The 23,834-nt window shown below is 43.2% G+C and overlaps 1 protein-coding gene across 1 annotated transcript in view; it reads right to left on the bottom strand.

The window, feature by feature from the left end:
• Positions 1-23,834, bottom strand: part of atp8a1 (ATPase phospholipid transporting 8A1) — a 222,843-nt gene that overhangs the window by 94,481 nt on the left and 104,528 nt on the right. The window contains exons 7-17 of the mRNA XM_070444153.1: positions 22,809-22,849; positions 19,551-19,624; positions 17,988-18,057; positions 17,540-17,667; positions 17,034-17,145; positions 16,719-16,884; positions 13,449-13,576; positions 13,106-13,183; positions 12,703-12,791; positions 7,335-7,379; positions 1,637-1,709 (exon numbers count right to left, since the gene is read on the bottom strand). Coding sequence (XP_070300254.1) covers positions 1,637-1,709; positions 7,335-7,379; positions 12,703-12,791; positions 13,106-13,183; positions 13,449-13,576; positions 16,719-16,884; positions 17,034-17,145; positions 17,540-17,667; positions 17,988-18,057; positions 19,551-19,624; positions 22,809-22,849 — 1,004 coding nt within the window. The remainder of the gene's footprint in view (positions 1-1,636; positions 1,710-7,334; positions 7,380-12,702; positions 12,792-13,105; positions 13,184-13,448; positions 13,577-16,718; positions 16,885-17,033; positions 17,146-17,539; positions 17,668-17,987; positions 18,058-19,550; positions 19,625-22,808; positions 22,850-23,834) is intronic.

Raw genomic sequence — 23,834 nt, forward strand, 5'->3', positions numbered from 1 at the left:
GTCTCAATTGTCAAGACTTAAAAATCCATCTTTAACTTCATTCGCATACTGGTTTTTGTCCGGAACTTCGAATGACTGACGTGCCCAAAGTAAACTGCCTGTTACTCATGCCCAGAAGCTAGGATATGCATATACTTGGTAGCATTGGATAGAAAACACTCTGAAGTTTCAAAAACTGTTAAAATAATGTCTGTGAGTATAACAGTACTGATATGGCAGGCAGAAACCCGAGGAAAATCCATCCATCCGTATTTATTTTCTTTTTTTTGAGGTCACAGGCCACTTCAATGCTTGCGATAGGATATACAAATAGAAAGGACCCAGATTGCAGTTCCTATGGCTTCCACTAGATGTCAGTCTTTAGAAAGGGTTTCAGGCTTGTTTTTTGAAAAATGAGCAAATAGTTGGAAAAACTACAAGGTGTCTTTCATTAGAAATGTAGTCTTGTTGGAGCGTGAATGAGGTGCGCGCACTTCGTTATTTATCTTCCATGTTGAACATACTATTCTCCGTCTTAAATATTATCGTTTATTTAGATATTAGAGTACCTGAAGATTAATTAGAAACATTGTTTGACTTGTTTGGATGAACTTCACTGGTAACTTTTTGGATTCGTTTGTATGCATGTTGAACGAGTGGATTACTGAATCAAGCGCGCCAACTAAATGGAAATTTTTGYGATATAAAGAAGGACTTCATRGAACAAAACAACCATTCATTGTGTAGCTGGGACCCTTGGGATTGCAAACAGAGGAAGATCTTCAAAGGTAAGTGATTTATTTAAATCGCTATTTGTGATGCCTGTGCTGGTTGAAAAAGTATTTTGGTGTGGGGCGCTGTCCCCAGATAATCGCATGGTATGCTTTCGCCGTAAAGCCTTTTTGAAATCTGATAACGCGGTTGGATTAACAAGTAGTTAAACTTTTAAATGATGTATGACACTTGTATTGTCATGAATGTTTAATATTACAATTTTTGTATTTTGAACTTCYCGCTCTGCAATTTCACCGGATGTTGTCATAGGTGTCCCACTAGCGTTTCATGCGCCCAAACAGGTTTTAACCTGTCTCCTCCCCTTCATCTACACTGATTGAAGTGGATTTTACAAGTGACAGCAATAAGGGATCATAGCTTTCACCTGGATTCACCTGGTCAGTCTATGTCACGGAAAGAGCAGGTGTTCAAGATGTACTGTATATACCACATTCATAAGTAGGAACAGGGTTAGGGGAAATTCAGTCCATTCAGGAAGTAAACTGAAATTCCAATTCCAATTTTCCTCAAAGCTTTCCTATGACGACAATGTAGAATTTAAATTGGAATAACATAACTTGACAGAAACATTTATGAAATGCTTATGTACTGGTTATCAATGTGGTATGTACACACATATCTACCCAGCCAGTAAGGCCCACTAAAGAACACAAAAGCAGGGTTGAGTTCATTAGGCACCAAGAGCAAGAAAACCGACAGCCACATGGATGGACAAAAAACCCCGCTTACGCTTCCTTTTCCATTGCAAAATGCTTTAATACATGTCCCTAATGTTCACGACCCATGCCTGACATCTTTCCTAACGTCCTCCTGCACACCCCGCCACTGCAAGTGGGTGGCGGGGAACGCTAGAGTTACTTACGTGATTACTTTGGAGGTTTTCCAGCAAGCTGGGGTCATTAAACCCGGCCTCCTCAGACGACTGTGTGCTGTGGCTGTGAATGAGAAAAAAGGACACTGGTGAAAAAAACTAACACTACACCGACAACACAAGTACATAAGTAAAGAAAAAAAAACTGATCAAGTTTAGTAATTTTTTTAAATTCTTCAGAGTATGATATAATTGGAGACTGCATGAAGAGTTTGTGTGTTGGGAATTATTTCAATTGCAGACACATGTGAAGCTGGTCCCGAGGGCTTGTGTATACAGTTACAGTCTTCACACAGTAATGGCCAAAAGGGATTCTGTACCATGTTGACAGTAAAAACAAAACAAAAAAAATACTTTGGGAAAGCCAGCAGCCAGAGCTGGCCTGAAATGACTCCATAATGCACCAGACGTAGGGGTAACGGGAGAGGGGGTGGATTATTAAGTTGCGCAAGCCTGGAGTCCCTGGTGACTCTCAACTTCTGGGTAACATTAATTCATTTGCCTCCACTCACACATGCAACCCCCATCCCCCTCCTCCCCTACCCATCTCCAAGAAACCCTACATGACCTTTTGGTTTACTCTCAATAGAAACACAATGCAACAGAGTCGGGTGCATTGTTAAATTGGCAGAGAAGAAACCGTAACCAGACAAGAATCCTGACAATAAGGATTTCTTTCAGCAGAAAAAAATACTAAACAAAATACAAAATATTTTACAAGCATACAGGAGTCACTACCGCAAGAAAACACAACTTTGTGTTGGTATTGACCATTTCAGGTATGACAATTGACTTATTTTCCACTTTTACAAATCACCGTTACAACAYGACTTGCTGTTGGCATTTTCAACAGATATACACTCAGACATCTAGTAAGGATACGGTACATAAAATTGAAAAGGTTCAGTAAAGGTTTTTAGATAACGTCAGCAGAAAGCCACACGATAAGACCAAGAAAAATMGTCCTGTACATTGACAACATATATTTTTCTCAATAACACCTCAGAACAAAGAGGATGAACATTTATTACCCTTATCAAAAAAACTACATATGGTCTGGTCATAATCAAGAAATCTAATTGCAGGTAGGCTATGTTGGCTGTGAGTGCAATATAATTGGATGCAAAACCCTGAAAGCATAGAAGTGACACGTCTTGTCGGGATGCCTTTTAGCATTGCTACCAAATCTTGGGTGAATCGACACTAGGCAGACAACAGTGGTTTACTACCTCCGGCAGAAATCGATTGATGATTATGTGATAAATAGGAGACAATGGATCAGGTCGGGCTTAATAGGAATGTACCGTGGTTGCCATTAGCCACCATAATACGTTACCTAAACCCAGGGGAGGGATCGTTAAGGTTCTTAAGAGCCAAACGGCAATAGTCCTGTTAGTTCACCGCAAACAAATGTTGCTTTGGGAACGGGGGAGAAGGGAGAGAGCAATGCAATTATACCAGGGCTGTGGCAGATGTGTTATACCGAGAATAGATGTGGTGGAGTAGAGGGAATCTATCATACTCAGAGGCCTGTATTAAAATATGGCATGCAGGGAGAAAGCAATTTCTCCTGTTTCTCTCTCCTCCTGCCTGTCTAAGGAGGGATACAGAGTGACACAGGAGTGGCAGAACGCACCTCGCTTTATGGCTAATATTGTAGTGTTGAGTATGTGGTCCTCTCATTTACATGCTGAATACACCGGGCGCGCGCGCCATCGCGCACATGTTGATTTTGTCAACCCACACCACACGCGATCAGGACACGCAGGTTGAAATATCAAAACGAACTCTGAACCAACCATATTCATTTGGGGACAGGTCGAAATGCATGAAATATTCATGGCAATTTAGGTAGCTTGCTTGCTGTTGCTAGCTAATCTATAAACCAAGTTAAAACACAATTACCTATAAACAGACATGACTATAACACACGTAGCTGATAAACTAAGACCTATAGTAGCCCACACACCTAGGCCAGGACAGCAACAGTAGATTCTAGTTTTAATAGAAWCCACACTGATTGTTGTTTCAGCCCTACTCCAGGGGTTGGTAAAACATTTGTGCTATAGGAAATCTGTTCACCAAGTATTCCCACAAATAGGAAAAAGGGACGTGATCGTGTCTCAATGTATGAAATGATTGTTATTATCAAATACAATCTCTTATTGGGCTTAGTTGTGGTCAATTTGCAATGTACAAATTATTATAATTCTGTTCCACCAACCTCCCCGACCATCCACTCCTACAAAAATCGTCCTYCGGCTGAATGTAGTTGCCTACCCCTGCTTTATCTAACTACCTACAGTGACTTCGGAAAGTATTCAGACCCCTTGACTTTTTCCACATTTTGTTACATTACAGCCTTATTCGAAAATGTATAAAATATTTTTTTCCCCCATCAATCTACACACAATACCCCATGACCAATCAAAAACTGTTTTAGAAATTTTTGCAAATGTATTAAAATAAAACTGAAATACCTTATTTACATAAGTATTCAGACCATTTGCTATGAGACTCGAAATTGAGCTCAGGTGCATCCTGTTTCCATTGATTATCCTTGACATATTTCTACAACTTGATTAGTGTCCACCTGTGGTCAATTCAATTGATTGGACATGATTTTGAAAAGGCACACACACACACACGCCTGTCTATATAAAAGGTCTCACTGTTGACAGTGCATATCAGAGCAAAAACCAAGCCATGAGGTCAAAGGAATTGTCCATAGACCGCCGAGACGGGATTGTGTCGAGGCACAGATCTGGGGAAGGGTACCAAAAAAACTGCTGCAGCATTGAAGGTCCGCAAGAACACAGTGGCCTTCATCCTTCTTAAAATGGAAGAAGTTTGGAACCACCAAGACTCTTCCTAGAGCTGGCCGCCCGGCCAAGCAATCGGGGGAGAAGAGCCTTGGTCAGGGAGGTGACCAAGAACCCYATGGTCACTCTGACAGAGCTCCAGAGTTCCTCTGCGGAGATGGGAGAACCTTCCAGAAGGACAACCATTTCTGCAGCTCTCCACAAATCAGGCATTTACAGTAGACTGGCCAGACGGAAGCCACTCCTCAGTAAAAGGCACATGACAGCTCGCTTGTAGTTTGCCAAGAGACACCAAAAGAACTCTCAGACGATGAGAAACTAGATTCTCTGGTCTGATGAACCCAAGATTCAACTCTTTGGCCTGAATGCCAAGCATCACGCCTAGAGGAAACCTGGCACCATCCCTACGGTGAAGCATTGTGGTGGCAGCATCATGCTGTGGGGATGTTTTTCAGCGGCAGGGACTTGGAGACTCGTCAGGATAGAGGGAAAAATGAACGAAGCAAAGTACAGAGAGATCCTTGATGAAAACCTGCTCCAGAGCACTCAGGACCTCAGACTGGGGCGAAGGTTCACCTTCCAACAGGACAACGAGCCTAAGCACACAGCGAAGACAACGCAGGAGGGGCTTCTGTCTGAATGTCCTTGAGTGGCCCAGCCAGACCCCGGACTTGAACCCGATCAAACATCTCTGGAGAGTCCTGAAAATAGCTGTGTAAGTACGCTCCCCATAGAGCTTAAGAGGATCTGCAGAGAAGAATGGGAGAAACTCCCCAAATACAGGTGTGCCAAGCTTGTAGCTTCAACAAAGTACTGAGTAAATGGTCTGAATACTGTAAATGTGATATCATTTTTCAAATTTGATAAATTAGCWAAAATTTCTAAAACCTGTTTTGGTTTTGTCATTATGGGGTAGTGTGTGTAGACTGATAAGGGGAAAAAACAATTTCATCCATTTTAGAATAAGGCTGTAACGTAACAAAATGTGGAAAAAGTCAAGGGGTCTGAATACTTTCTTAATGCACTGTATATAGAAATGGAGCACTGAGGCAGTGAACAGAAACTAAGCCCTTTGCCTAGACTGACAAAGCAATGGCATCACGCCGCCCGAGTCCATCGGCTTGATGTGATTTCTGAGGCTAAAGCTGATAGTGAAGGATGGTCTGTTATTGATTACCTTCTACAGCCCAGCAGCGATCCATCCTGTCACTATAGGAACAAGAGCACTGGTTGTACACACTCTGTATCTTTGGCCTCCTTACTAACTCAACAACAGCTCTGTTACAGCACATTCTGTTTCTGTCACCAAGAAGCAACAGATGGGTCAATACCCAAAATGGCCGATGTGTGCTAATAGTTTCTCGGGACAGAATGGATTTTACTTGGTGCTGAATGGGTCCAGAATTTCTTGGCTGCAACTGACAATGTTACAGGACAATTGCGCTCATCTGGCTCTAAGGACCATGAAAAAGAGCACCAAATTGTATGGTTTCCCACAGAGACAGTAAGGAATGTAAGGAAGAAGGGCAGCAGGCAGGCTGGAGTTTCATTTCCTTTTTCTCCAAAGAGGCTCACCTCATCTTTCCATGTTGTACACTCTAGGCACCGCCATATACATATCAAGACCCACAATCTGTGTCTGGCCAAATTATACTCCCAATGAATGACTGGGACTAATACAGGCTTTCTTTATTATCCAATGGTCTGCACCTCATCAACCATTTGGGTTGGCGTTTCAGCGTTTTCAGAGTGCACTGCCTCTAATAACGAAATAAAAACAATGGAAGCAGCACCCGACCCACCAGGCCGACCCACCAGGTCCACCAGGACTGGGATTGTTTTTAGGATTGCAGATGTATTACACGTGGGATGATTGATGTCCCTGGCGTAGGCCTAAGTGAGTTTGAGGTAGTATATTTGAGGAATGGAATAATCTAATGAGATTCCACACTGAGCAGCCTGGCAAGAGAAGTGTATTTTTTATCAAGTATATATCAGTGAGCAGATATTCTTTCAGGAAGGAGGGAGAACAATTCTTGCAGTCTGGTAGTATCTATTATTCATGACTATGGCGAAGAAGAAGATAAAGTACTTTTAATAATTATCTGCCTCTGTTTTGTGTTGGTATCTGTCCATATGTTCGCTAAGTTACCTCATATTAATGTGCTAAATTCAACCCGGTTGCTTCACAGACAAAGGCAGTAAAAAAAAAAGGCATGCTTTCACACAAGGTGGGAAACTGGCGACAGCCACGTCTGTCTCCCCAGCAGCCTGCGAGGCACCACATTTGGCATCAACAAAAAGGCCAAATTCTCCCATGCAAAATGGATGAGACACATCCATGCTGTGGATTACAACACACTGCAGCAGATGGATCACAGGAGTGTGTGTGTGTGTGTGTGTGTGTGTGTGTGTGTGTGTGTGTGTGTGTGTGTGTGTTGCTTGGGTCTCAACAGCTAGATTAATGCAAATGGAGAGAAAGGAGTTTGTGCCGCAATAGTCAGCGTCACAGTATAATAAGTGGGGGAAATGCTTCACAACATGCCAAGCAGACTGCACTGTGTCGCATTTCCAGACGTCTATCGTGAGCTATAACACTGTATACTGTACAGTAGCTGAGAACCCATAATCCTTAAACTGGTAACTCATTTCCATGCAGATTCTGTTTTTTTTCTCTAACGCCTGCAGAAAAAACTATCTTGGTGCCATACAGCACAATGCCCCAAGTCAGTGTATCAAAACACAGCAAAAAAAAAACAGATGCACAGTGATTTATTTCCAAAGTACTGCACCCACAATGCAACACTATACATCACAGAAGCGAGAAGAGAGCAGTAGCACACAGAACACCACCACAGCAATCTTACCAGTCATCCTCAGCAAAACTACCATCCTCAGCCTCGGGTATGTGACTGTTGAGAGAAAATCATGTTGCAGAACACTGTACAGTCAACCATGTTCTGTTAACATGGTCTGTTAGCATGTTCTGTTAATGTGCAGACAATGAAAAAATTACATTGACTGGTTGGTTATCCAAAGGTGTTGGGTTAATTTGGGGATATTAAAGGGAGATTGTTGAGAGAGGGCTAGTATCTCACATGAGGGTAGATCGCTGGGATAGTGGTTAGTGATGAGGATCTGTTCCAATGGAAGTGACTGATCATCTTTACAGTAGCGGACTGCTAACAAAGCAGCAGAAGCTTAGGTAAGTTTTAATAAAGAAACAAAAGATAGCTTCCACTCCAGTTGTCTTTGGTCAGCTGAGCGAGAGGACAGCTGGGTTAGGCCCGACATCCTGTCTGTCTGTCTGTCTGTCTGTCTGTCTGCCTGTCTGCCTGTCTGCCTGTCTGCCTGCCTGCCTGTCTGCCTGTCTGCCTGTCTGCCTGTCTGCCTGTCTGCCTGTCTGCCTGTCTGCCTGCCTGTCTGCGTGTGTGCGTGTGTGCGTGTGTGCGTGTGTGCGTGTGTGCGTGTGGCTCATGGGCTGCCAAGTGTTCCCCACTGGGAACTCCAAATGTGGTCACTGCGCACACTGCTCCAAGACGAGTGGCAAATTATTTTCACATCTCCGCTCTGGCAAACTAATTACGGTCCAGAGTCCAGGCTTTTGTTAATTGTACATGGGAGGATTTGAGTTGACCGGACACTGTCCTGCTATCTAGATGACAAGAGAACATTGTGGCTTGGCCACTTTGACTGGCCCAAATAAGACTCGGAGGCTGGGAGTGAATTCACTATTCTGAGCTTTGTATTCTTAGGTCTTTTCACAGATCTAACTCCCGTTACCGGACATACCCACATACACAACTCTTGAATGCTATTACTTTTCAGGTGTGTCAAAGAAAGGTCTGAAATCAGCTTACCCTCCCTCAATTCTTAACATTCACCATAAGGGTTGACCTTGGATCAGTGACTAGAAGACTCCTAAAAGACAAGCACACATCTCTTGCTACTATAGGTCTCTAAGAGCACTAGTGTGCAGCTGAATTCATTAATGTCTTCACGTATAGGGATGGCTATATTAATTACTGCTCTAGTTAATTAGTCTTTGAGGAGGACGACGTGGTGGAGTGGATGTGTGTGTGTGTGTGTGTGTGTGTTACATTACACTGGGCCTCTGACTCGTGGGGCACTGTGCTGTCCAGGCTGACAGACCACAGACTGGACTGGAACCCTGGGAAGAGCAATTAAGACTTGCAGTGGGAAGCAGTAGTAAGGACATGAACCCATTACTAGACTTCACCAAGCCAGAGGGAAAAGCCGATTGAACTGGCGTCGTCGCAACCAGAAGAAGAAAGGTCCTTATGACACCATTTAAACCAGAAGAAGAAAAATCATTATGACACCATTTCAACCAGAAGAAGAAAGGTCATTATGACACCATTTCAACCAGTTTTGCCCACTGGGAGATGAGGACAAATCGTGTGACCATTGCTCTATCACTGAGAATAGTATTGTAAAGACATAGAAAGTCTACCTTAGGGATGCTGGGAAGAGCAAACACTGAGGCAGCGAACAGAAAACTAAAATCCATAGTGTATTAAAGACTAAAGACCTCTCTCAGGACGCTCATTGTCAGACAGCTCAGATTATTCAGAGCATTGCCTTAGAAATGCACTTCTCCTTCCAGATTAATGGTAGCTAGATTGCTCTATATTTTCTCTTTGGTCTGGTAATTCGGTGGAGCACTTCTAAAATTATGTTTGTGGATCAAAACGTAGCCATCATCAAGCCTCCTACAAACCACCTGGGAGGGAGAACGTGACGCTTAGCAGACAGCCGTGGGAGTGGCTGAGAGGAAGGGAGCCCACAGGGATCGGATCAGCACAATAACTCTAGGCTCCTCTGATGAAAGCACAGATCCATATCCATGAATGGTGTGACTGAGCAGCCCCTTTCAATTGCGCCCTGGTTTTTGAGAGACTGAAAGGCAAATATCTATCTGGATACTGGTTGAAGGCAAGACACACAGTTGAAGTCGGAAGTTTACATACACCTTAGCCAAATACATTTAACTCAGTTTTTACAATTCCTGACATTTAATCCTAGTAAAGATTCCCTGTCTTAGGACAGTTAGGATCACCACTTTATTTTAAGAATGTGAAATGTCAGAATAATAAGAGAGAGAATGATTTATTTCAGCTTTTATTTCTTCATCACATTCCCAGAGGGTCAGAAGTTAAAAAGCACTTAACTAGTATTTGGTAGCATTGCCTTTAAATTATTTAACTTGGGTCAAACGTTTTGGGTAGCCTTCCACAAGCTTCCCACAATAAGTTGGGTCAATTTTGGCCCATTCCTCCTGACAGAGCTGGTGTAACCGAGTCATGTTTGTAGGCCTCCTTGCTCACACACGCTTTTTCAGTTCTGCCCACAAATTTTCTATAGGATTGAGGTCAGGGCTTTGTGATGGCCACGCCAATAACTTGACTTTGTTGTCCTTAAGCCATTTTGCCACAACTTTGCTTGGGGTCATTGTCCATTTGGAAGACCCATTTGTGACCAAGCTTTAACTTCCTGACTGATGTCTTGAGATGTTGCTTCAATATATCCACATAATGTTCCTTCCTCATGATCTATTTCGTGAAGTGCACAAGTCCCTCCTGCAGCAAAGCACCCCCACAACATGATGCTGCCACCCCCGTACTTCAAGGTTGGGATGGTGTTCTTCGTCTTGCAAGCATCACCCTTTTCCCTCCAAACATAACAATGGTCATTATGGCCAAACAGTTCTATTTTTGTTTCATCAACCAGAGGACATTTCTCAAAAAAGTACGATCTTTGTCCCCATGTGCAGTTGCAAACGTAGTCTGGCTTTTTTTATGGCGGTTTTGGAGCAGTGGCTTCCTCCTTGCTGAGCGGCCTTTCAGGTGATGTCGATATAGGACTTGTTTACTGTGGATAGAGATACTTTTGTATCGTTTTCCTCCAGCATCTTCACAAGGTCCTTTGCTGTTGTTCTGGGATTGATTTGCACTTTTCGCACCAAAGTACGTTCATCTCTAGGAGACAGAATGCATCTCCTTCCTGAGCGGTATGACAGCTGCGTGGTCCATGGTGTTTTATATTTGCGTACTACTGTTTGTACAGATGAACGTGGTACCTTCAGGCGTTTGGAAATTGCTCCCAAGGATGAACCAGACTTGTGGAGGTCCACAATTTTTTCTGAGGTCTTGGCTGATTTATTTTGATTTTCCCATGATGTCCAGCAAGAGGCACTGAGTTTGAAGGTAGGCCTTGAAATACATCCACAGGTACACCCCAATTGACTCAAATTATTTATCAGAAGCTTCTAAAGACCATGACATCATTTTCTGGAATTGTCCAAGCTGTTTAAAGGCACAGTCAACTTAGTGGATGTAAACTTCTGACCCACTGGAAATGTGACACAGTGAATTATAAGTGAAATAATCTGTCTGTAAACAATTGTTGGAAAAACTACTTGTGTCATGCACAAAACTATAGTTTGTTAACAAGAAATGTGTGAAGTGGTTGAAAAACAAGTTTTAATGACTCCAACCTAAGTGTATGTAAACTTCCGACTTTCCGGGTATAGGCCTGCAATGGCAGACAGCTTCCTAAACCTGATCCTATATGTTTGTGTGGTCATGCCAAATGGCCATAGGAGTTGGCAAGACAGCCCGAGAAGATCCAGGACCAGGCAAAGATCTTGTGTCACTGTAGTAGAGCCCCTTTCTCCATGATGGTCCCCAGAAACTCAACGGTTAAAGGAGACCGTAAGAGAATTTCAATTTAAATGTGATTATGACTGACATGTTAGTGGTTAAATGGGTAGATTACAGCAGAGATGGTTACACAGTACAGCACACTATGCTTTGATCACATTCTAACGTATCAATTTCCCCCACTCGATTTGGGGATACATATCAGAAACCTGCTGTCAATGTGTTTATGGCATGCTTCTCTAGCTTTGAAAAAAAGAAGAAACTGATATTCTTGAACACTCCAAACAAATCTAATGGTTCTTTGATTGATGTGTTTTTTCCCCTCCTTGCACCTGAACCTTGGCTGGAATAGGAAGCGTAGCAACCTGAACCTTGGCTGGAAAGGAAGGCGTAGCAACCCTGAACCTTGGCTGGAAAGGAAGGCGTAGCAACCTGAACCTTGGCTGGAAAGGAAGGCGTAGCAACCTGAACCTTGGCTGAAAGGAAGGCCGCTAGCAACCTGAACCTTGGCTGGAAAGGAAGCAGCGTAGCAATCTACTGTCCTTCTCTAGCTCGCAGGTCAGAGACAGCTTCACCAGTGGCACTGGAGATAAAACAGGCGTTCTTGTCCCCCAACCCTGCACTTCCTCAAGCATGTTTTTAATTGAATTAATCATGTATTGTCACGCTCTGCTGAGATATTCAGTCTGCACCCTATTCTCTTTATAGTGCACTACTTTGGACCAAGGCCCATAAGACTCTGGTCAAAGTTACTGCACTATATGGAATAGGGTGCCATTTGGGATGCAYCCACAGTTCCCTGGGAGCTTCTTAGCTGCCTGTATCACACTAAGCAATGTGTGTCATTTTCAAATTGCAGAAAGGAACTGATAGCATATTCACAGAACAAATGCATTAGGAACTAACAGGACAACTCCCTCCTGCAGTGTAAGACCATCAAATAAAAACACGGGCTGAGATTAAAGCACTCTGTTACAACATTACATGAGTTTTTGAAGACTCAACTAACTATACAGTCTAGGCAATCCTAGAGGTGGTATAATTTGAACAGCCTTACTGAACAGCTGTGAGCAGTTGAGTATACCACAGCTGATCTGATGGGTAAAGGTCCCTAGCATCTATTACAACCACAATACATACTGCATTAATTCCTGGTCAGCGCTCCAATACAGAGCTAAGCAACAACATGGAAGCTCTACCCATCATCATCACACTCTCATAAACATTTTTTTATTTTTTATTAAATAAAATAAAAAGACAGACAGACAATTATCACAACTGTTCTGGGGGGGAAAAAGTGCCTTTGCGTGCAAACAGTATGCCGTGTTATTTATAGTCTGCGTCGAAGAGTGGAACGCACTGATGCAACTGCTAATGAGGCGGCTGGGGACAGGACAAGGAGTGCCAGATGTACAGCTGTATACCACAGTACACACTTCACTTAATGAAGGTGGTTGGGAGAGAGGAGGGAGGAAGGAGAGAGGAGTGGTAGAGGGAGAGAGGAGTGATAGAGGGAGGTAAACAAGCGAGGGGGAGTGGAGTCAAATCTTACCCGTAGGCCACGCCGGCGACGGTGCACTTCTTGAACTGCATCACGTTGCAGGTCAGAGTCCCCGTCTTGTCGGAGAAAATGTATTTCACCTGTGACAAGAGCGAGACAGCTAATCACTGCTCAGTGTCGATCGGAGACAGCCAATCATTGCTTAGTGTCGACCAGCGGCACACCAGCGACAGGAACYTTGAACCAAGTGGCGCTCCATTTAAATCAGTAATGGAATAAGATCAGACTGCACAAACGCTTTACTTCAAATGGTAACCAACACCAATTCATGGGTGACTAGAATTCATTTTTTGTCAACAAATGTGTATTTGCTGCAACTACTATGTGCAGGGGAAGGTGGATATAATTCATGAATTAAATATAATTCATAAAAATGTTGAACAAGCAGCATTACCTGTCCTAGTTCTTCATTCAGGTTGGAAGTGCGAGCCACGGCTGGGGTGTTAGTGGGCTCATAGAGCATGTCTGTATCCTGAAATAATCATATAGAATGTTATGAGACAACAACTTCAAACATTTCAACTTTGACATCAAGTGACTAGACAGCAAGAGACCTGTGTGCCATGCACGAAAGACTTGAATTGGGGTCAGAGCTATGAGACATTAACAGGGTTGGAGGTCAATTACATTTCAAATTAGGAAGTAAACTGAATTGACTGAATTAACAATACATGTAATTGACCCCCAACCCCAGTCATTGATAACCACGGGGCTCCAAATCCTGTGTCTTCTCTCACCCAGTTGATGAAGAAGGCCTGTGTGAACTTGATGACCTCCAGAGTCACCAGCAGACTGATGGGGATCAGGTTGTTGAAGAGAATGATGAAGGTGAGGAAGTTGAGGCCAAAGTTTGCGGCACCACCATCTGTCAGGAGGACGGCAAGATTCGGGGGGAGAGAGGAACAATAGACCAGATTTTTGTCAGCATTGAATCCCACCCAAAACCATCGGGAAAAAGCCCAGTTCCCAGAGTTCTAATGCTCAACGTTTTCACAACGCAGTGTATGCCTTGTACAACGTTGTATCAATGTTGTGCATTAGGTGAGATTTAATACCCATCTCTTCCACCCCACTTCATCCTCTTCTCGCCACTGAAATTGATATTTACTCCAATTAAGGTCCCATAATTCTGGCTACAGAAATGGGACTGATCTAGAGTAGAATCATTTATGTCATATAGCAGCAGCCTTGGCATCCAGCATGATCCAGGCAATGAATTCCACAACGCACTGTGAGGAATTATGGATTCTCTTTCACCCGATCCACGATGAAACAATCAAAAACACCAAAAAGGAGACATACAACCCCCACTGTCAGAGTAGTAGCTCACACAAAAACATGAGTTATGTGAATTACCTTTCCTCAGCTTGCAGGGGTCGCAAGAGAAACTTTCCTCAACCAAAGCGTTTCCCTTTAGTTTAGCAGTTGCGAGGAGCCCTTTTCCCCACAACAGAATGATTTAAAGATGAAATCATAAAAAAAGATGGGGTTCAAAATGGAAGCTACTGCTATTGGAACGACAGCACACAGAGAGGAGAGGAGGGAGGGCTTGCCAGAGGTGGGGTGGAAGACAAACGAGTTTGATGTCTCAAGACAAAAGGAGAGGGATTCAGTCCAAAGCACATTCCTGTCCCAACCAACAAGGAGTGTAAAAGAACAGGATGGATTTAGAGATCAACATTGAGCAGTGTGATTGGCCTGTAAGTAACTATTTTCTCTGTAGTTTGTGAGGTCACCTTGTTACACATGAACTGGTATATTCTCAGAGGGGTAAATAAGGTTGGGATCAGATTAAATTGCAGCCATGAGCAAGTCAATCACAACAAACCAAGACATGCACCATCCACCCCTCTATCTCCTTCTTATGTCTGACTAAAGCTGTGATATATTGGAGTAAAATTCAGGTAATACGTGATTTTGCGTCAGTATTTGCTTCTATTTCAGAGCATGCGTATCCAAAAGTAAAACCAGCCCATCTCCTCTACTATAACTTTCTACTATGGTAGAGCAAAGAGCAGCCACAACCGTCGGCTAACTTTTAAGATGAGTTAACGGGTGAAGTGCGGGGTAAGCTGTTTAAGCAGTGGGCAGTCAGCAGAAACCGACAAAATCTGCGAAAACCAGCAACCTGCTTTTTAGTGGACGGGGATTTAACTGAAAGTGATGTGTAACAGGTGGCGTGAACATATAACAAATGGCCAGAAGTTATTTTCAACTCTTCATCTGCATAAAGGCTGTTAAGATCTAAAGACTGGGAACCATGCCAGTTTGGATGTCAGCAGTGTAGGCTGCGTCAATGTCAAGTTAATTTTTTATCGTGTATGCATAAACATAAACGTGCCCTCTTTGACATACTGTATGGGGAACGTACAGTATGTGGTTTGATGTGTGGTGATCCAGTTTCTCTCCCCACTAACCAGCATGCACTGCCAGTCCATTCATCTTGACATTGTACTCTCCATCTGACTACAGATTGTGTTGACATGTCTCAATGTGCAATTACAGTCACGTAATTTGGGTAAGCAGTATGTAAATGCTACAGCGAAAGTTAATATGATTTGATGAATTCACCACCTCTCTCTTTTGACACAGGTCGGAAAAATCTTCAGTGGACTGAGTCCCTCCCTCCCTAAAAGGAACAGTCAGTCTCAAGATGGACGCCTGCTTTATGACTCACATCACCCTCATTTGAACACCACTCTCTGCTCCACCCCATAGGATGGGGGTCTTTTAGGTGGGAGTTTCAAAGCTACAAACAAGAGCAGTGAAACCCCTGGAGATCGAGCCAATCAAATTTTCTGAGACTGAGGGGAGAGTAGGTCATAAAACAAGCATGAAATTGACAACCTCTCCTAACACAGGCCTAGTTGAATATAGAGTAATGGCTGTAGTGAGACGTTAATCAGTTTGCAAAACGAGGCTCACAGACTCATTGGAAAATAAGGCCATCTTTAGCAATGGGGGAAAAAATACTAAAGCACTTTTCAAGTAGCCACAGAGGTGATCTAACCTTCATTCTACTACTGAGGCTGTAAGGTTCTATTACCTGTCGCTTTTATTCTTTCAATAATAGTTAGTCTAATACCGGCTTTAATTGAAAAACATGTCTCAAGAGTGGATGTGAAAATCTATCTTGTGCTGAAATAGGTTTTGAATCACTCCTTCGCTCTCTGTTTTGCTTTATAAAGAATAAACACTGGCAGCGGAGGGAGGGAGAGAAAGAGGGAGGGAGGCATTTAGAAAATGTCACCGGTAACCCCTGGGTTGTACTGCAGCATCTATGTTCAGCTACACGTAGAAGAATCCTGCCTACCAAGAGCTTCCTGAGCGCAATCTCATCTCAAAGAGCAGAAGTGAAGTTTCTTGACTCATGGTCCATTTGTGGTAAAAAAAAGGCACAAAAAAAGGGGGTCTGGATCTGAGGCCTAGGTTTGCAAAGAGTTTAACGCATCACACACGAATGGAGGAGAAAGGGGGAAACACTGTGTGGATCAGGCACTAAAAGGAACTAAAGAGTAGAGCGTAAGAGCTGGAGGGGTAAACCTAGCGTCGGATCCCTGGCCTGTGCTGTCCATGGCAAGAGGGCCCTTACAAAATACGACAACCATATAGAGGGGGCTTAGCATAGGCAGAGCTTCAGTTAGGGTGTTAGTATGGAAGGGTCATTCACGGATTGGCCAAGGCTTTTAAATGGTTGTTACCTGGAGCTGTTAAAAAACAACAAAGAAAAACAAAGAACCAAAACAGAACATTAGAAATTAACCAAAATGTACAGCAGGGCACTGATATTCAACCATTCCTTTCATTCACATCACGTCTATGCATGTCACAATCAGTTATGTTTACATGGGAATACCATCAATCCCCATCGCCACATATTTGACTTGTGTTGCAAATACATACTTTAACAGAGGCAAAGTAAAAGAAACAATGACACAGCGACATCAACAAAACMTAACTCAAAAAGCAGACAATATGTGGACTATATCTTGCGTTGGTGCTCTTACAGTTCAAGTCCATGTACCAGGCTGCATTGCCGTACTGGTACTTCCAGATGGTCTGTCCGATTGAACAAACCAGAGAGATGGCCAGTAGACAGCCGAACAGCAGTAGAATTTGGAAGTTTGTGATGCGCTCCACGTTGGACAGCTTCAGAGGCGGCCGTGTGGAATTCTGGACAAAAGTAACAGACATAATAGAAGTTATAATACAAAACCCCCKAAAAAATGACTGATATGTGGGTTTCTTACAAACCTAAGTGGCTCTGGATAAGAATGTCTGCTAAATGACAAATGTACATGTGGACCAGCAGAGGGCTTCACCTGCATGAGCTTGGTGTCGTGTCCAGTGTAGACCACGACGCCATGGACCCACTGGGTGTTCCTCAGCTGGGCACCTCGCAGCAGAATCTGGTCCGGGCCCAGAGGCGCGGTGCTGGAGTCACAAACAGAAGTGTCCGTGAGTCTCCAGCATAGGCGTAGTGTGTGAAACTATGGAACTCAAATCCAACGTTGAGCTATTACTGCTATAGTGACACTGTCACTGAGTACAGAGGGAACAGAAGTCCTCACTTCTTCCAGTTTTCAGGGACTTTGTTTTACCTCAGGATTAAGATGCAAGTCTGTATTTCAGATGACTGACACCATGTTCTTTCTTACTATGGATTGGCAAAGCCCCCAAACAAACACATAAACTAACACTAAGCAGGTGCTTCTAATCTTCTCTTTACTTCATAGAAACATTAAATTAGCCACAAACCCACACAATTCACTGTGGTGGAAAAGCTGCTAGCTGGTTGAAAAAGGAAGAGCGGTGTGTTGTGTCCCACCTGTGTCCGTCCAGACGAATGTTCCCCACAAACTCATAGAGATGGCGGTTGGGGCTCTCGCACTCCATGCGCCCAGAGAGACGCATCAGGCTGTCAATGTCCTTGATCTCCGAGGTGATTTGCAGTCCCTGTGTGCACGCACACACACACACACACACACACACACACACACACACACACAAAGGTTCCAGGTTCCAATTATATTTCAATTAAGTCAATAAAGGGGATAGCCTATATTGAGAAAACACTTCACTTTCGTAATGGACTGAGCTAAAATTGGTTACTGTGGTTTCTGAAATATCAGAAAAAATATCAGAACATCTCATCTGGGAAACTCCTGGAAGGCTGACCAAAAGTCATCCCTGGCTGAGTTTCAGTTCAATACTTCCAAGTTGCCTATTTCCCAGGAGATGGAGTAAACGAAAATGTAGGAGAGAGAAATAATCACCTGTCGGATTTTGAGGTTCGTTTCTCCATCCAAGTTTGARGTCTCAATGTAGCACATGCCTTGGGGCTCACTTGTTTAAAAAGGGGACGCAAAAAAGCATCAAATTGAACATCGGACCTGGAGAACTTAAGATAAAAGTTAATTCTATATKATATTCAAAACAGACTCATTCATCTATTTAATGATGATTTTTGATAGAAATAGGGAGGTGGGACTCCAACAAACAAAGACCGCAAAGTTTTCTGATACCAAGTTGTTTCAAACTAATACAGCCAAACATTTTATGACAGCCCCAAGTCCTGGAAAAGCGGCACAGGCAAGGCTAACATCTTTGTTTGCAGCTGTCCTTGAACTCAGTCGACTTTCAAAGACAGAGAAAGTAAACAGGCATGCCGAGCGAGCACTAGAATCACAGCAGAACAAATGGGGCTCTGACAGACACAGGGACAGAGTTACAGAGCGCACCGGACCAGGCAGGGTCGCTGGTTAGCTGCTCTTTTAATAGAGCYATTGATGCATGACAAGGGCCCATCCAAAAACAGGGGAAGAAGGAGAAAATCCAAAAGGGTTTTGTCCCACTCGAACCCTAATCTCAATCAATGAGGTAGTAGTTTCAGCTGTTTTGAGTCATTGGGTGATCAATAAGGGTTTTGGATTCCTGACCACAGACAATTGCTCTGCAGGAATGTTCTAAACCCAGTCAGTCATGCTTCAAATATCCTGTTGACAAGATGGGACCAGTGCATCAACAACACTGTTGGAGTATTCATTAATATTTAGTATTAATCAAATATTCCAAATATCTACTTGATTATAGTAGATACATTGTTGTAAGCATGTTACAATATGCTATTATGCCTGGTTCAATTCCAGGCTGTATCACAGCGTAGTCCGGGTTAGGGTTTGGCCGGGGTAGGACGTCATTGTAAATAAGAATTTGCTCTTAACTGACTTGTCTAGTTAAATAAAGGTTAAATAAAAATAAACAAATATGCCAAGATAAATTAAAATGTTGTCATGTCAGTCATAGAAATGTCACTATTTCTATGGTCCCAGCATGCAACGTTTTAGGGTTGACTTATATAGCCATGCACAGTTAGGAACATGGAAACCCATTCACAGTTCACACACAAATTTATGCTCTTGTCTCAAACTAAAGCATGCTTTTCTGTGGTGCTACACTAAGAAAACTAACTGAAACACTTTCCATGTTTGCTTGACGAATAACAGTTTGGTTACAGGTCTTAAAGAGCAATTCAATAATTTATGTCTTGTCTCGCTATATTTTCAAGCCATAAAAACATTTCTTGTTAAGGCATCTGACTGTGCCTAGATGGGAACAATGTGTTCACTGACCTATTCACCTTAATCTCTGGCTTTACCAACATAACCAGAGCTTAACCTTCCTGCCTTAGAATGTCAAATCCAATATWTATCATTAATGTTGGCAGTGCAAGACAAAACGTCCTGAGTTGTAGTTGACTTGTATGCTATGCCCCTCTTCCCACGCTCCCACCGCCACACTCCCACCCTCATGCTCGGCAGTGTGGTTTGGTTCCTGACCTGGAAGACAGAATGACAAGGTCGGCCGGGAGGTGATCCCCATTGGCCGCTTTCACTACCTCCCCAACGCCCACCTGATAGTACCCAGCACGCACCAGGAGGGGCCAGCGAGAGCAGGGGCATCCAGGAGGAGGACATTAGGGAGAGAAGAAGGGGAGGAGGGTGAGAGGTAGAGTACAAACAAACACCAAAACAAGGGAGGGGAAAGAGAATGGTTTAATTTTACGCAATAATAAGGACAGTGTAACCCTTGCACGTCCAGAGGTTTTGGTATAAACTGGTTTCAAATGCCATTTGGACAAGGTTATTACAAACTATATCAAGTCATTTAGGATCGTCATATACAGTACTATACAAATACAATAACCCAATTTACTCAATATAAATCATAGGGCGAGAGAAATTACAATTTAATGAGATTTTAGATGAGGTCTGGTTAACGTGCAAATAAATCGCTGCTGTGCACAGACAAAACAGTGTGCCTTCTGGATTCAGTACAGCGTGTAGGCCTGTGCCATCTGGATTCAGTACAGCGGTATTGCCTGTGCCATCCTGGATTCAGTAACAGCGTGTAGGCCGTTGTGCCATGCTGGATTCAGTACAGACGGTATAGCCTGTGCATCTGGATTCATACCAGCGTTGTAGGCCTGTGGCCATCTGGATTCAAGTACAGCGGATGTAGGCCTGGCCATCTGGATTCAGTACAGCGTGTAGGCCTGTTGCCATCTGGATTCAGTTACAGCGTGTAGGCCTGTGCCATCTGGATTCAGTACAGCGTGTAGGCCTGTGCCATCTGGATTCATACAGCGTGATATGCCTGTGCCATCTGGATTCAGTACAGCTGTAGGCCTGTGCTATCTGGATTCAGTACAGCGTGTAGGTCTGTTGCATTGTTTCAGCTTTTTCAAAGTATGGGTAATAGGTCAGAAAGGACATAATCAGACAGTAAACCGATGCAGGGCCCAAAGTAAGACCTGGTCCAAATTAAGTTTGAAAAGGTGAAGGAGGAAAGGACGTGAAGACATGTTAGAAGGAAGTGATGATTCCCACAATGCAATACTGTTTCTCAGTCTTTAAAACTATTTTCAATAGCAGTAGCAGCAGATCTGGATCTTCACAACATTGAAAYTGTAGCAGGCACTTAACCTGCTTTGATAGTAGGCCAACGTTTTTAATCGAGGCACTTAAAATGTCTGCTCTTATTTGGAATCAATCACCACTTCCTTGTGTGAGCTGACAGAGAGAGGGAGGGAGAGAGAGAACAGGGGGAGGAGATGTCCTCAGGGTCTGGCAGGAACAGGAAGGTGAACCCACAGACCTCTACCTGGATGACAGGAGGATAGAGTCCGCAGGTACGTAATCTGAGCATCCTACTCGAATTATATCTCCCACCACTGCCTGGAAGAAACACACTGGTTACTGATGGATAGAGACCACTGCCTGGAAGAAAACACGCTGGTTACTGATGGGATAGAGACACTGCCTGGAAGAACACGCTGGTTACTGATGGATAGAGACCACTGCCTGGAAGAACACGCTGGTTACTGATGGATAGAGACCACTGCCTGGAAGAAACACGCTGGTTACTGATGGATAGAGACCACTGGCCTGGCAAGAAACACGCTGGTTACTGATGGATAGAGACCACTGCCTGGAAGAAACACGCTGGTTACTGATGGATAGAGACCACTGCCTGGAAGAAACACGCTGGTTACTGATGGATAGAGACCACTGCCTGGAAGAAGCACACTGCCTTACTGATGGATAGAGACCACTGCCTGGAAGAGACACACTGGTTACTGATGGATAGAGACCACTGCCTAGAAGAAACACACTGGTTACTGATGGATAGAGCCCACTGCCTAGAAGAAACACACTGGTTACTGATGGATAGAGACCACTGCCTGGGAAGTCATGGAATGTCATGGAACTTTTTCACATGATCATCATGTGAAAAATGAGAAGTAAACAATCGTAGTGAAATAATAGAAATGATAAGACAGGGGAATAAATAAGCCAGTCGTCTTTCCGGGGTTGGTCAACCAGGCAGAAAACCTGGGTCGTGTTTATTAGGCACCTAACGGAAGAAAGTGTCATGTAACAGGAAGGGACAACCTAGACTTGTTTTCATTTTCTGTTACGGTGTTAGTGTGCCCTAATGAAAACGACTCTAAATATCTGCATCTGTATTTCATACCCCAGCAAAATCCTTGTTTCTGCCCAAAATGTCAGAATGAGATCTTCCCATAAGCATTAATATAATATCTAGATCAGTAATTCACCTTGTTCTGTAGCCTCTGGGGTTCATCATTAAGTGTTTGGCTTCCCCAATTTCAGAGGCAATTTCCTACAGTAATGGTAAAAAAACAAACCTCTCCCGGTTTGAAATGACAATATATTTACCCGGGCCACTAAAACCATGCATTCTCCAGAACCAGAGGCAATGGTGAATCTTTTCTTAATGTCTTCTCCTGCCTCTCACCACCCCAGCAGAGCTATAGTAAGGAGAAACCAGTTGCGTGTGCCTTCTATTTAACGGCCAGGCTATTAATATCACACATCCTTACCTTTTTTGCTTTTTCACCTGATTGTTGTGGGTGGACCATTTCTGACACGGTAATTAACTGGGGTGTTTTATGACCACTGGACTAAAAGCTGCTCTCTCTCTCCATGTCTGTTATGTTCTCGGGCATAGCCTTCCTTCTCTTCTTATCGCTGTCCGTCCACATGGAAGCAGTGGATTAATTAGTGACCAGGCCAGGCTGATGAAAGGGGCCGGATGGCAAACAGGAGGTGTTGGTGTGTGTGTGTACTAAATATAGAAAGATTGGATAGGAAGAGACTGTTGTGGACACATCCTCATCAACATCTGTTCTTTGTTCCAGTTCTTGMGGGATGTCAGTGGCTGTCTATGAATATCTCTCCTAGAATAACATCARACCCCTGCCTGATGCCGTTGGTTAAAGGGGAAGTTCCGTATTTTACAAATTAATGTTAGATGATCCCAGCATCCTTAAAAAAATTTATTTGTCCATTACTTTACTTATTTGCATGGTTGCCCCCATCACTCCCATTGATAATCAACTACCTGTGGCTAAAGTTAGCAGAAGTTTGTAGTGGCGGTTCAAATAAAACCGATCCATGGATTACCCTACTMTCTCTCCTGGTGCATAGACTACTTTCAGAGTGCGGAACAATCTAACACTGAATTGCAAAATACAGAACTTTAAGTTAAAAGGAGGTAGTCTGGTAATGTACCTTGGCCCAGTGCACGATCTCCCAGGCACCATTCCTCAGCACTTTAAAGAGCAGAGACAAAAAGGTAAAAGAAGTGTTGTGACACGCAAGACAAATCACCACCACCATGCTTTGTTTAGCCTACTTGGAAGGCACAGTGTTACACAATGCATACCGAGCCATATATTATGTCTTGTCATTCGACAACAAAGAAATACATTCATGTTTTGGAGGCTAGGCCTACATACACACAATGTACACACACACACATTCAAAAGTTTGGMGTCACTTAGAAATGTCCTTGATTWTGAAAGAAAAMKCAATTTTTGCTCCATTAAAATAACATCAAATTGATCAGAAATACAGTGAAGACATTGTTAATGTCGGCACAACGGCACYTTGTGTTAGCTAATCCAAGTTTATCATTTTAAAAAGGCTTACTGATCATTAGAAAACCATTTTGCAATTATGTTAGCACAGCTGAAAACTGTTCTACTGATTAAAGAAGCAATACAACTTGCCTTCTTTAGACTAGTTGAGTATCTAGAGCATCAGCATTTGTGGGTTCGATTACAGGCTCAAAATGGCCAGAAACAAATAACTTTCTTTTGAAACTTGTCAGTCTATTCTTGTTCTGAGAAATGAAGGCTATTACATGCGAGAAATTGCCAAGAAACTGAAGATCTGGTACAACGCTGTGTACTGCCTTCACAGAACGCAAACTGGATCTAACCAGAATAGAAAGGCCCCGGTGCACAACTGAACAAGAGGACAAGTACATTAGACTGTCTAGTTTGAGAAACAGACYCCTCACAAGTCCACAACTGGCAGCTTCATTAAATAGTACCCYCAAAACACCAGTCTCAACGTCAACAGTGAAGAGGCGACTCCGGGATGCTGGCCGTCTAGGCAGAGTTACAAAGAAAAAGCCATATCTCAGACAGGCCAATAACATTTAAATATTAAGATGGGCAAAAGAACACAGAGGAAGATTGGAAAAAATTGTTACGGACAGACAAATCTAAGTTTGAGGGGTTCGGATCACAA

Source organism: Salvelinus sp. IW2-2015, linkage group LG6.2 (genome assembly GCF_002910315.2).
Source record: "Salvelinus sp. IW2-2015 linkage group LG6.2, ASM291031v2, whole genome shotgun sequence".
Lineage (NCBI taxonomy): Eukaryota > Metazoa > Chordata > Actinopteri > Salmoniformes > Salmonidae > Salvelinus > Salvelinus sp. IW2-2015.